General features: G+C 39.5%; 1 protein-coding gene across 1 annotated transcript in view; it reads left to right on the forward strand.

The window, feature by feature from the left end:
* cntn3a.2 (contactin 3a, tandem duplicate 2) overlaps window positions 1-15,118 on the forward strand; it is a 33,253-nt gene extending 18,135 nt beyond the window's left edge. The window contains exons 15-23 of the mRNA XM_044212028.1: window positions 4,473-4,631; window positions 5,825-5,974; window positions 6,155-6,225; window positions 6,861-7,095; window positions 7,601-7,710; window positions 9,269-9,455; window positions 9,722-9,834; window positions 9,981-10,152; window positions 11,329-15,118. Of these exons, the coding sequence (XP_044067963.1) occupies window positions 4,473-4,631; window positions 5,825-5,974; window positions 6,155-6,225; window positions 6,861-7,095; window positions 7,601-7,710; window positions 9,269-9,455; window positions 9,722-9,834; window positions 9,981-10,152; window positions 11,329-11,426 (1,295 nt within the window). The 3' untranslated portion in view covers window positions 11,427-15,118. The remainder of the gene's footprint in view (window positions 1-4,472; window positions 4,632-5,824; window positions 5,975-6,154; window positions 6,226-6,860; window positions 7,096-7,600; window positions 7,711-9,268; window positions 9,456-9,721; window positions 9,835-9,980; window positions 10,153-11,328) is intronic.
* The last annotated feature ends 64 nt before the right edge of the window (window positions 15,119-15,182 follow it).

Genomic DNA, 15,182 nt, shown 5'->3' on the forward strand with positions numbered 1-15,182 from the left:
TACGGACAAAGCGATTTAAAATTTGCCTCTCATTTACCCATTCACACACTCACTCACACTCCGATGGCGGCGGAGCTGCCACGCAAAGTGCTGGCCTGCCCATTGAGAGCAACTTGGGGTTCAGTGTCTTGCTCAAGGACACTTCGACATGTAATAGCTGTAAAATGGGTGATGGATGTAGCCACAAAACAACCCACAATAAAAAGATGTCTGTGCTCTGTAAGGGTTACCAAATGAAGGAAAAAGAAGACATCATATGGATATGCTTTACTGAGAATATAAAGAATGCTGACTGTCAGGGCGTATAATGTTCACTTAAGCTTTTAAACTCAAATGGGTTTCGTTTCAGCCAGTGATTGCAGTGCTACCAGAATGCCCATATCCTCATGAAAATCATTCTGGATGTCATCAGAGAGTGTATCCTGCTTATTTCTAGCATTCTAGCCGCAGTCGCTTGATTACATCAAATAGAGGAGGCATGCTTTTCTTTTTTATTGCATTCAGGGATGTTTGTGGAAGTAGAGAACTTGACAAACCTGTGAAATTACAGGAGTAGTAGCTATGATTTTTTTGTAAGAATGTGTTGTTTTCTCTCGCTCTCTCTCTCTCTCTCTCTCTTTGTAATGACCAATTTTCAATATTGCTGCAATGTGCTTGACAGTGGAATGTTTAGATGCCTGTCTGTGCTCACTCATGCAGTATGTATAGCTCCAGAGAGACACAATTGTCAAGAGTTACATCGGGTAGAACAAAATAGAACTTTTGTTATATGTTTCGGGGAGTTGCAGTTTGTATTGTGTGCAACGTGAGAGGGGGGATGTTTCTAGCTTTGATCAATACGCCAAACAGCCCAGCAAATTGACACTACGCAAATATGTTAAATGTCAGATGAGGTGAGGGATGATTTTGGTGTCAGGATTTGAAATGGTTGGATCCATATCTTTATCTTGTAAGGATACCCACCAGTGATTCAGCTTGGCATGTTGAAGATCTTCTAGGCAAATGGCATTAATAAGCATTCCTTTCCAAATTGCTGTGTTTTAAAGTTTAAATAAGGCTGTTTATCAAGTAGAAGCAATACAAGGCCATGGAAATGGATTGGCCTAGTACTGACTGGAGAGATTGTGCATTATTTACACTTCCTGCTCACGGCAGCTGTCATGGATGTCTCGTTGCTTAGATCGAATAGCTTCAAATGTTGGGCGACAAAGCATGAAGCTGGATAGAAAACTAGTCATGGAGGACAAAGAATGCCTTTGCTTGATCACAACTTCAACAAACTAACAGTGGCCACATGTCGATTTTCCCGTCTAGCAGCGGGCCAGTCATTATTGTGTGTGGAAACCACCACTTTAAACCTTTATACCTATGACCCATAAAGGTCACAAATAACTCTTTCAATCAATGTGCAACACCATACTAAGCACATACAGTAAATGAACCACCCATGATACAATCTGTGGTCACCCAAATTACATGTTTTCTCGCTGACCTCCAGTGGTATCTAGCCATGCAGGTAGTTTTGGTTTTATTTGCCCACAGGTTGTGACATACCCATCTCTGAGATGACTTCCGCCACCTCAATACAATTGACAACAACAGTGTTAAAATAAGTACTCAGACCCTTTACTTGAGTAAAAGAAGCAATGCAACAATGTAAAAATACTCCATTACAAGTAAAGGTCCTGTATATAACATATTACTTAAGTAAATGTAAATCATTATTATCAGCAAAATGTACAAAATGTACTGTGACTGATATATTATTATATATGCCATTATTAGATTGTTAATACTGTTACTGTTATAGCTGGTCAAGATGTAGCTAGTTTTTAACTGCTTTATTTACTGTTAGGTAGTTTTGTTCAGTGGTTCCCAACCTCAGCCCTTCCAAAGAGTCACAAGATAAATCTGAGGGGTCATGAAATGATTAACGGGGTATAAAAGAAGAAGAAAAAAACAGTTCTGCTACAAATGTTGTATTACTTTTTTTAATTAATTTTCTCTAATCTTTGCGTTTTCATGTAACATTGGATATTTTGATCTCTTTGGGCCTTAAACAGTTATTTAAATGGAACCATCTGAGAAGTTTAGAGGGGAAGTCACTCTTTGGTGGAACTGCAGACAACTCGTAGACATTAGAAACATGAGGAGCCCCAACTAGACAATGCTTTTTCCTAAGTTGTTGAATAAATGTACTTAGTTACTTTCCACCGCTGACAGTAACATATCTTTTCAGAAAAAAGTGCCCCTGTCTGTTTGGATAATCGACACAACATGCTGTTTTCATTGGAACTGCTTTCTGCCAGAAAAATTGTCCCGTGTTGTGTGTATTATCCAAAGCAATGGGGACACTGAATCTGGAAAGAGATGTTGCAGCTGAATTTTTTAAAATGTCATCTTTCGAGGCTGGGAGCACCACAAAAAAAATATATCATTCTATCCGCATTTAATATGGAGTGGAGGCAGAAATATCATAGATGGAAAGCTCAAAACCATGACAAATAAAACCAAAACTATGTGCATGGCTGTATACTGCGAGAGGTAGGTGAGAAAACACTTAGGCAGAATCTAGCTTCCCTCAGTGGCTGAATTTACATGTGCTCAAAAAAATGCCATTTTAATGTTACGACAACAATGTGAATAATTCAGGACACATTTAATTGTGATAATGATTGTGTCAGTGTGATTGTGCTATAAGTTGGAGTGAGTGTGATCGCAGCAGCATATTTGGACTTTCATGATCATACTCGCAGTAACAATGATTATTGGTGTTATTGGCAATAGACACATTATTGAATTCATGTAATATAAGCCAGTGATAGTAGCTCAATAATTTAGCAGGGTGCTACTTCCGATCCTGTCTCACTCCACTCCTCTCGCAGCATTGAAGGTCAATGATAATCGCTCCTCCTGACACAGAGACTCTTGAGTGATCGTCGGGGTTCTTGTTTTTTACAATGGCAATGGAAAATGTTTTAGATGCCACTCCATGATGCCTCACAAACACTCCACTGGGTGGTGGTGGATATGGAGAAGGTCACGTTATACGGATATCATTATGGTCATTAGCATTCAAACCACTTGATGAGCACTTGTGCTTGTTTGACAGTTGCATCATCATCATCCTGGAAGACAGTATGTAGGGAAATACACAGTCAATATAACGCTGTACAACTACATGTTTTATCGTTATTATGTCATCACTTTTCTAACGTACTATTATTTAGTATCACTTCTGACATGTGTGATGGCGTATATTTCAAATTTGGGTAATATTCAGTTCAGATTGAATTATAATATTACCGTGTCTGTATTCATAATACAGCCAGATATTAATTTGCCCTGTGCCAAGTTCACAATAAAAGCCCAGACAGTCTGTCCATATTAATAACAGATTATTTGAACACCATCAAGACACTGACAGCACCTCTTGCCTCAGCCAATGAAATATAATTAAAAGGATAAGGAATTGATCCTTGATTGTGTGCTCTATTAATATGTATTAATGAGGCCAGTGTATTAAGGGTTTTTTCATCAAGAGCTGCTAATGAGTTTTACAGAGATCAATATCTCTAAAGCCAGGGCTTTAAGGGCAAATGTATGTGGGCAGCACGTTCAAGGCTTCTGTAAAAAAAAAAAAGTGTTTAGACAAAACATTGTTCAGCATGCATGTTGAGCGTAGTCTGCTAAATATTTATACATACATGCATTTCTACATATAGCACATACGTACTGCATGAACCATAAACACAAAATCAGTTGTTTATGTTTCCAAAGCATTGATTGCTTATTAAAATAATCAATTAACACTTTAAAAATTTGAATATTTTGCTTCAGATTAGAAACCACTTCAGAGCCGGCGAGGAGTGTGAGCAGAGCTAGGGGCGTTATTAGTCTGCGGGCCTGTCTCACAGCTCTCTAGTGGTCTATTATTTCTGTTGAGCCGACACGTTCATTAGAACAGGAAACAGTATGAGGCTAAAGTAAAACATCACACCACTTAATTGGTGGGATAATGACAATAAATGATAAAACTCTGGTTCTTCAGGGCTATGAGGCCCTTTTTCTTCTTTTACCTTTTAATTTGACTCCCTGCCTCTACTTAATGTCTGATGTTTCATCGATCAACGACCAGGAGGACCATTAAAGGAAAGGATTACAAGATGGGTGAATATTGGAGGATAAATCTTGAATTAACTTTTAATTCCTTGTGAAGGGCATAACTTCTCCTCAAACTCAAAGCTTTTAAAAAATGTTTTTCTCTTGCTAATGTTGATTTTAAGATATAAAGGCTTTCAACTAAGCATAGTAATCTCTCATAGCAATATAGTTGGATGGATGTGTTTTTTATGCAAATGTTTTCCTTGCAGTATGTGTGCGTACACACATTTAAATCCACATTTTGTAGACTTGTCTGTGCCTCTGCATGTACAAGTACCTCACAGCTTCTGTTCCTGTGATTGAGCCAGGCCCCCCCAGCCCTCCAGACTCTGTGACGGTGGAGGAGGTGACAGACAGTACAGCCCAGCTGGCCTGGAGACCCGGCAGAGACAACGGCAGCCCCATCACCAATTACCTCATCCAGACCAGGACTCCTTTCACTGTGGGCTGGCAGAGGGTTAACACAGGTAGGCAGCACTCGAAGATGAATTTTCATCTTATACCACATGTAATGTTATTCAGATAATTCATGGATCCCCACAGGGAAATTCTCTTACTTCTCTTCCCCCTTAAGCTGGCAGTGTCAGAGTGTAGGGTCAGCTACAGAACGAAAGCTCAGGAGATGGTAGCGATTCAGGGTCTTACTCAAGAGAACTAGAGGTCATTGTTGCTGCTTTTACATGATCTCATTTAAACCACTTTAATGACCTTTACACCTGCCTCAGTCAAACCAAAATCCTTTTCATCTGCTTAAGTCAAGTCAAGTCTTTTAGGATGACATCTAGCTTGTTACTATAGAGGTTAAATGCACGTATTGCAAGTTGCTTTGGACGAAAGCGTCGGCCAAATGAATGTCATGTAATAAAATGTATTTTTATTTTATTAGTTTATTTGACAGGGCTCATCAACGGTCACAGGGAGCCTAAAAGGTTAATTTTGATCTGTTGTCCTTACGTTAAATAGGCGCCCCCAAAAATTGCATAAAACGACATATATATCTTTATCTCACACATCAACCAATAAATAATGCCACAATATAACACACAGTGGTTAGCTAAAGGTCTAAAGGCAGATAGCATATCCACTGCATGCTATCTGCCTTTAGACCTTTAGCTAACCACTGTGTGTTATATTGTGGCATTATTTATTGGTCGATTGGTTATTATTGGACCTTTTTCACCATATGTTAGAAACTAGCTGGTGGACATAGTGGAGCATTTAGCAGCTAAAGAGCCAGATATTTCCCTCAGGAGTTGGTGGAGACCAAAATAGAACTAAAAGAAGAGAAAATATTAGACTTATTAGATGGCCAGCAATACCACTCCAAATGATTGCTAATATTGCTCTGTATCTACTGTATGTTTAAATAGGCAATGTCATGTCACATTACCTTACCTTTGTCCACTGCATTTCACCCATCCTTTGTACTTAGGAGATGTGAGTAATAGTAGTAGTAGTAGTTGCAGTGTCCTCTTCTGAAGTCAAAATTGTAGCATCGCCACGCTTGTTTAATGATTTGTCTTTTTCATTTAATTATGTTACAATTGTGTATAGATTTCTTTCTCCTGTTGTAGTTTTATTCCACATGTTCAGCTACAGTATCCCCTCTGTTTTTTATATGCTCATGTATATACTGTATATTATCTGGTTTTTTTTCCAGTCCCAGAGATAATCGATGGGAACACACTGACAGCCACTGTAGTGGACCTCAATGCCTGGGTGGAGTATGAGTTTCGGGTTTTGGCCAAAAACAGTGTTGGGGTTGGCGAACCCAGCCCTGTGTCAGTCAAGACCAGGACAGAGGACGCAGGTACAGTAAATGTGATTCACTTTTTTCCCCTCAAATCATTAATCCTGATCAGATAGAAAATATCAAAACCTCAAACTATGATCTGCAAAAAGTCAAATGGTTTAGGATTATACCACCAGCTCTTTCTAAAGCCTAAAGTGTATCTTATATGGAGGTGTGAACTAGGTCTGTGTTGTTTAGTTCCTGATGCAGCGCCAGGTGACGTGGGTGGAGGAGGTGGAAGCCGATCTGAACTGGTCATCACATGGGAGGTAAGTCATCAGTCTTACGCCTGCAGTTAATCTTTTTTTTTCTTCAGTGAGATGGTTAATATTTCTCGCTAAATCAAAGCCCGTGCTCTGTTTGGCTTGTGGGTGTCATACATTTTGGGTCAATTGAAGTCTGGCGCTCCAGTCGTAGTCATTTCTTAAAGAGTCTGCATGTAAGGCAGCAGCAATGTAAACACAAACAGAACACTGAATCTGACAGTTATTGTCTTTTATTAGGCTTGGATCTGTGGTGAATTACTGTTGTTCAGCCAAATCTGCAATGCTCAAATCTAGCAATGAAATAACAGTCGGGTAGTTGAAAATAATGTAGATATTGAAAAAGTCATTAGTTGGCTAAAGCTATCTCATTATTTGAGTTTTCTCATTTCATTAAATTCAGAAATAACTTTTCATTTCAAACTCTGCCCAGACGTTCTGTAATGAGCTTAGATATTTTTTTAAATGGCATTTTACTGCTCATTTCATTTCTTCAGGTGGGTCACAAAAGCAATTTGTGGGTCACGCACTTCTTTTGGCACCATGAGAGTGGGTGGTGATTGTGTCAGCCCAGCCGCGGGGTGAACGTGAGTTGTTTGTATATGTTTTAATATCACTATAGTTTTGTGTTTCACTCTCAGCCTGTCCCTGAAGAACTACAGAATGGTGAGAGCTTTGGTTACATCATTGCTTTCCGCGCCTTCGGAGAAGTTAGCTGGACTCACGTGGCCACCTCTGCCCCCGGTGCATCGCGCTATGTGTACCGCAACGACAGCATCGCTCCCTTCTCTCCATTTCATGTCAAGGTCGGCACTTACAACAGCAAAGGACAGGGTCCCTTCAGCCCCGTGGTCACCATCTACTCTGCAGAGACAGGTAAGGGAATGAACGTGAGTGGGATTTTTGCAAAGCTGCAAAGCCTTTTCAGTTTTTGAAAAGGACAAAGATCATGAAAGTGGTTTTCAATATAGAGACATTTATTTCCCTGCATGAAATAAAGCGACATGCAGGAAAATATATCTGCAGAAATCTTTTTACAAGTAAAAAAGGGTAGAAAACTGGAAAATAATTTGCAACGCATTTATGTAAGCATAGGTAGATTGCCTCCGAATATCACCACTCTTTTGAATGGCTATGCCAAAGTGGAAACCGGTTGGCATTTAGATCTATGCTACCTCTCAGCATGCTGAGAGGGGGTCAGTCTGTAGTGTGGTATTGGTCTATTTACCAGCAGCACCTTTGTGTGATGATTCATCCAAGTAGAGATCAACAAGAATGCCGCACAGTTATAAATGTAAAAATTGAAGAGATTTGTTCTGCTTGTCTCTCTTCTTCTTTGGAACAAGGCAGCGATGCTCAGTCTCCTGTTGTCTGTTTTCAGAGCCAAGTGGGATGCCAGCGGGAGTTTGGGCCAGAAGTGTCTCAGCCTCTGAGATTGAGGTGAATTGGCAGGCTCTCTCCTTCACCCCTGAAAGGGTTCTGGGCTATGAGGTACATTTTACCCTTTTAAATGGAAAAAGAAATCATACACAACACATTTCAAATGCTTGTCATCACCCCTGTTGTACCTCAAAGCCATCACTTCCAAACTCTGCGTCGCCATGGAAATGGCTGTTTCAGCTGGGCGAGTGTTATAGCCCAAATTATACAGTTCTTTGTACCAACACGACAGGAAAACGTGGCAGAGCGTTTTCAAGAGAACAAAAGAAAATTGCCTGTCCACATGCCTTTTCATGTTGCTGTCAGATATGCAATATCATGATTCAGAGCTTTATGATAGTCTGTGCTGCAATACTATACCAGACCTCATGTCAGATTACCAACAAATGCCATCATACACACACCAAATGATACTCAAAACTGTCTACTGAAGTTTAACAATTATACGTTTTTACAGTCAGACAAACCCAGCACCATGGGAAGTGATCTTGTCATCGTTCACTAAATAACATAGGAACAGTTGATTGCATTATTTTACCTTCAAAAACTGGGACAGCCTGATTGCCTCACCTGCATACTTCTGGCTGAATAATCAGGGTGATCAAAGGGCTTTAATGTAAGAGGTTGTTGTTATTCTTTTGCACTGTAAAATTTAAGTTGTTTCAATATTTCCATCTGGGAAAGTAAGCTTTGGTGCCATTTTATGTCTGAGCTACCCCGGCGATGTCAACATCAGCTAACATTGAATAATGATGACAGAAAAGTAGATGGGTGGGGGATGGATGTCGTTTTTAGGATAATCTATTTTCAGTTTGATGGTTAGAAGGAGTGATAACAAAATAGTCCCTTATTCTAGGATTGCTAACTTTAGTTGGTATTTGATCTGTAATATTTTCATATGAAAGCATATCATAATTAGCTCTATTTTCATCAGTGGAAAAATAAATATTACATGCTGGCTGCAATATGCAACATAGATTGATGTATTGTAGTGCTGAAATGATTAGACAATAAATCTATTAGTCGAGCAACAATAAAATCTTGATTGTTAATTCTGATAAGTGATTAATCATTTCAGTCATCAAGCAAAAATGGTCCTAGCTTCTCACATGTGAGCATTTGCTGCTTTTCTGTTTTATTATGATTGTAAATTAAATACATTTTTTGAGTGCTGGTTGGACAAAACAAGGATTTTGATGGTGTCACCTTGGGCATTGGGATATTATAATGTTTTTTTTTTACATTTTAATGATTAAATCATTAATTAAATCAGTAGATTAATCAATAAGGAAAGGTATAATTAGTTGCTTCCCTTATTGTGTCATTCTTTCAGTAGTATCTGAACAATAGTGAAACGTCCCTAGGGGTTGTAAAAGTACATCAACAAAGGCTTTATGATGTTAAATCAAATATCCTGATGGAAATGTAAAAGAAAACTGCTCTCTCTTAAGAGGAAACACCCAGAGGCAATCATTTAACAATACCACATTTGTCTCAAGACACCAAAAACAACTACAAATACTTTGGTGTACTGTATGTAAAAGAAAATGCATACTACACATTTTGCTCCAATCCAAAGCCACATATCACGGTTGTCTGTCTCAAACAGGTGGTATACTGGGAAGATGACACTAAACCAGAGACCATGGGGAAGGTTAGGGTGCCTTGGAACCAAACCTCGGTCACAGTGAGCGGCTTGGCAGGAAACACGCAGTATTTCCTAACAGTCAGCGCCTTCAACACAGCGGGCACCGGCCCCTTCCTCCCTGCAATCAATGTCACCACGAAAAAGCCACGTAAGTTGCTGGACGCCCTGCTGCTCAAGTGTTTGATTTTGTATCCACACTGATTAGAATTCAGAGGTGGAAACTATGAACGGTTTGAATGAAGTCTATTCTTCAACAAAGTTAATGTGTTGAGGCATGCTTTGCATCCTCATACCACAAACGTCTGATGGTAGAAACAATATCTACTTCTAAAAATATGATACTTCTTGTATAATGATGTGACAGTTATGTTACTGCGCTGACATGTAGAAATTAATTATTTTCATATCATGCAGCACCAGCCCAACCACCGCTGAATGTTGAATGGACCCTAATTGGCTCTCAACTGTCTCTTTACTGGGAACCTGTGGTGGCAATGGAATCAGAGTCAGAAGTTACAGGCTACCAAGTGAGTTTTACTCTCTCAATATGTTTCACAGTAGAATGGTAATTCAGAATGAGTCACTTTACCTGTGTGGAGGCTCACTCTAAGCTGTCAGGCTGTAAGAATACATATTTACAATTTGTTACCCACCTTGGTCTCCCCCCATTCAGCTGTCATACTGGAGACAGAGACACAAAGAGGTAAACACACTCACAACAGCCAATTCAACAGCAGAGCTGACCCTCTCCGAGGACGACGACGACGACTACATCATCCACATTCAGACGCTGAGTGAAGGAGGACTGGGCCCGGCCTCAGATCCCATACGAATCCACCAACTAAGTAAGCTTGTTGCTGACGGTTTATCGAGTTGTAGTGGTTACGGAGTTAAAAATAGAAGGTTAAAGGAATAATTTGAGTTTGGCTTTCTCTTAACTCTCAGGTGGAAGACAAAAAACAGATATTTCAAAGTTTGCATTCTTCAGCCGTAGCACTGAAATATGCTGATGCCACCATATTCTAGAGAAACACAACATAATGGCAACATCTGACATACAGATTCACTGGGATCTCAATCTCTCAGAACTTTTCTTTTTTTAGTGTTTACCCATACTTGTAAATGAAGTCACTTAGCACTTTTTAAACCTGACAGGGACATTTTGTCCTCTGTTGACTCACCATTACTCATGTCCCCAGCCAACCCCCTGAGTTCTTCCAGGCTTATATTTTGCTGAAATATGCAGCGCAATCCATCTCTGTCGCAGAGGTTGACTTCCTCTTTTACTAGATGCTATTACTGTCCTGTGGGACTGCAGGGGGCTCTTCTTCTGCTCTAAATGCTAATTTGCATTGTTGATATTCTGTTTTGAATCCCAGAAAAAAAGCAGTTGAGAGAGATAGAATTCCACGCTGGGTTTTCTTTTAAATTTAATTTGAAAAATAGGCTAACTAGATTCTTTGGATACTGCAAAGAAAAGATGTGGGAAAAACACATTAGCAGTCAAAACAGAGTACTGTGTTTATAGAAACTAGTAGCTCTGAAACATCAGAAGTGGTTCAGCAGGTTTCTTTTGCATCAATAATATGTCCAGGAAAGGGTTTTATATGGATATTATGTCATTACAGGGAAATAGTCTTTGATCCATAACAGCTAATTGACTCACTGAGCAAACTGTATCAGACTCGTGGTCTCTTTACACCCAGCTCCCTTAATACATTTTTTACTTACAATTGCAGTCATAAGCCAGGACATAAATACGTTTTTACCACATTTTAGGTAACCCTATGCAAAGTCAGTTTGCATGTTTTATGTTTTTGAAATCTATCAAATTTTCAGGTAGAATGTTTTTGGCACATCTGTTTTCAGGTTTTTCTACAGATAACATAGCAGAGAGCTAAAACGTAGAGATAAGAAATTAGTATTTCAGATGAATGTCCCGAAGTGTGGAGCTGCTGCCAACTGTCCGCTTCCTCCAGCAGATTTAACATCAGTTTATCGTGGGTTATTTTGTGTTCCAGGTATGAGTGCCCGCGGCTCGAGAGCCTGGAGTGTGGACACCTCCCCCCTCTCCCTGCTCCTTGCCATCGCAATATCAACATTCAGGTCAACGTCGTGACACAATGACTCCGCTCTGTTTTTCAACCTTCTTATTGGTATTTTTCTTTAATTCGTGAAAGTTGCTGAGTTCTTTTTTTTCTCTCACTTTTGGAGGTAACAACACACTATTTTGCAGTGTTAGTTTGCGGGTATGAGGCAGCACTAGAGTGGAGCGTGCTGTCAGACACTTAATTAACAGTAAATGCTTGTGCTTTTTTTACGTAGGCCTGTTTTGACATTTTTGCCGGTTGGGAACAATGCTCCATTTCAACTCTTTTTCCGAATGATACAGATGCCTTACTTCCATTCATGTGCCAAAGTAGTTTCAGCCTTCTTGTTGTTAATGCTAAAATAGCTACATGCTCAACATTTTATTCCTCACAGTTTCTTATTCTTGAAGGTCTCAGTGAACCCTGCGGAGGGCCGTGATGACAAGTTGTATTTTTGAATATTTTCCGTTTTCCTCTAAACATCTGAATTGGTGAGTCGGAACATTCATTCACCCGTTCCCGTGCCTTTGGAGATTCTTGTAACGCCATCACTTATAGACACTAGACAGTGATACTCAGTGTTTCAGAACATACTGCAACCACCTTCATCTTTACATGCTCCATTAAAAGTTTTTTGTGTCCCAGATAAAACTCATAAAACAGCTCACAGTGCCAGTGTTAGCCATTTACCTTTCATCATTTGATTGTGAAGAGCCAAATGTACCATGAGGGCTCCTACAGGTTTTAATGCCTCAGACCAGTTATTGTGATAGCTCGCTGATTGATGGATTGGACTTCACTCTGCATTGACTGAGATTTCATCTGCCTGCATACAGCAGTAGTGGGAGAGGTATACAACTGCCAGTGTATTTCCTTTAACACTAATGCTGATCGACAGAAAATAATCATCAACAATCACTAAGTCATTTATCAGGGAAAATGCCAAACATACCCAACAAGGTGTACGTTCGATTGCAGTTTATTTGCAATGTGCAATAATAGTTTGAAGTTAATAATAGTTTTTAGAATTACTGGGACTTTTTTTTTTTTTACTTTGACAGAAGCTACAAGTTTTCCCTGCTTCCAGTCTTTGTGCAAAGCTAGGATAAAAACATCATGGACCTAGCTCTGTATTGAACGCACAGACATTAAAATGACCAGTCTTTTCAGGAAGACAGCAAGTAAGTCATTTTCCTTCTTGAAAACCTATGGTTTGAGTGTGTAAAACTGAACGCTGGTAAGCTTGAAAGGTGGCTCTTAAACGTTTGCAGCTCACTTCTTTGCAGCAGATGGCGGTTAGATGTAGACAGCAGTTAGAACAGCTAACGTTACAACACTCTAACAACAGCCCAGCCATGGCAAAAAACATGATAAATATGGTTACAAAAACGCGTACGATGAAGTTCACTAATTAACACATTTTATCTTCTTTGCTGAATCTATAAGGGGCCAGTATACTTCATCAGTCTGATGGTCGAACAGCTTCGGAGTCAGGGGGGGCTGCTTCCAACAATTTCTGTAAACACACCCACGTCATGCCATGATTGGCCAGACGTGTGAGGTGAGAAAGTTCGCAGGGTTTGAACTTCTGTCATTTTTACACATCTGTGTGTTTACAACTGAGTCAAACGCTATAAATGCACAGACATGAGAGTGGTATTGATTTTCTCATCTAACTCTCGGCAAGAAAGCGAATAGGAATATTTCCCAAAATGTTATTTTTCTGTATTTTCTGACATTTTATAGACTGATTGTTTCATTGGAAATAATCATTAGTTGCAGCCATAGTCCACATCCATCTGGGCCATTGCAGTCGAGACGAGAGGTTTAAAGTGCTGCCAATTGTGCCAGTCTGATAATTGAAATCTAGCCACCAGCTTAGAAATTATTTGGCAAAATGTGTGGTCAGCTGTGTTTTAATACTTTGTGAATCTGTCCTTTCTTGTCAGTTGTATTGGCTTTTTTATGTGGTATGTGATGTCATTGTTTATTTATGTATTTCAGTGAAACCCCACTGCTCAGGTATTCAGACCTGCTTCACCCTACCGTTCAATAGCCGTATAGTGGCAGGAGCAGATAGATCAGAAGTCTGACAGCACACGACACAAGGGTCTTTTTAACAGTCTGACTTGACGAAAGCCTGATATGGGTCGTGATTTAGCAGACATTAAAATATCTTAGAAAATTAGAGCAGGCCTGAGGGGCTTCTATGGGAAAGGGCATAGGAGTAATGGTACTAATGACACCCACACAAGATTAATATATCAGAATTTAGGGAGGACTAAATCAGGACAATGCCATCAGGAAGACACCAGGAAGATTCAAGGGTGCGTGTGTAAGTGTGCATGTGCGTGGTTATTACCTTAACCTAGCGTCATGAAAAACTGTTCAAGCCCATTCAGCTATTTGGAAAAGAAATAGTTTAAACTAATTTCCTGTACTTAACCATGGTTCAGGGCTTTGGGCAACTGAAGCATTGCGGACATTCAATTAGTGATATAAGGTCAATATGGGAGGTAGAAAAACAAGTTTAACACAGGGAGGAGTTGAAATGTCTGTTTTTCTATCAGATTACCATGGATAACCAGTGCAAAGGAACAAGTGGAAAAAAGCTCTAGAATCCAAGGCCAGGTCAGGTGCACCTTGCAGGATGATCTTGGTATTAAATGTGAGGACAAAAGGTTCTCTTCCCCGATGAGTGTTAATAACTTTCTGAAAGCAGTCTTTGAATCCTATTATGTTGTTTTTGTGGCTGTACGTGTGGTTAATCTGTATACATTCTTTCATCACAGAATGTCATTGTTAAGCTAACAAATGTTTACACAGGAAATGCATCTTTCTGGCTGATTTACTGATTATATGAACTGAAAAAGGCAACATTACACAGCTTATGAACTTGTGTCTTGGTTACATAGAAGCATTGCCAACCTCTTTGTTTTGTAACGTATCAGTACTGTGGAGATGTTTTGATTTTGACTTTGATTTTCTCTTTTTTTAATGTTTGATATGGTTCCTGATTGTTCATTTTATTTTGTTTCTTGCAAAACTTCTGCACAAAGGTCAAGTGTTGCTTTAAAATAACAATTAAGAGCCAGTGTTAGGGCTAGTTCAAAAGCCAGTGCAATGAGATCTCTCTTGCCTTCATGCAGTATACTGTACATACTGTAGGTATTTTGTTGTGATTTGAAGCAACGCCCCCAACTGGGAGACCAAACTGTGGTGTCCTACTTCCAATTGTAATTCTCAGTCAAACCCAGAATCTGAAAAATACATGAGCAGAGAGCATCATTTCTTAGCAGCTGCTATCACACACAGTCTTTTGGTGCAATGACACAAACACTACCTGTTACAAGGTAAGTCAACCAGTGCACAGCAGTTAATACAAGTAGTACTTGTCTTTTTATACCAACACAACTTTACAATTTTCTTGATACTTCCAAGATAATAAAAGGCAGGATTGATCAAAAAATGAATAAATTACTTACCCAATTTGTAATTCCATAAAGCTTGATGAAGAACGAGCTTTGGGTGACAACGCTTGGCCTTTCTGTTGTGACTCAGTATTTTTATGTCCAGGTGATCTCCGTGAGATCGTGGCAGTAACGTTTTCACATTGAAAAGTCATCAGCTGATCTTGATATGCTGAAGCTGTGCATGTATGATATTGTATGGTGCATTTGTGTTTTTTAAATGAGGGAGTTAATAAAAACAATTCACTGAGGATTTTCTCTTGGATTTCTTTGAATTACGTGTGGCACGGTGTCATTTTCAGCATCAGCAGTTTT

The sequence above is a fragment of the Siniperca chuatsi genome, linkage group LG10 (assembly GCF_020085105.1).
Source record: "Siniperca chuatsi isolate FFG_IHB_CAS linkage group LG10, ASM2008510v1, whole genome shotgun sequence".
Lineage (NCBI taxonomy): Eukaryota > Metazoa > Chordata > Actinopteri > Centrarchiformes > Sinipercidae > Siniperca > Siniperca chuatsi.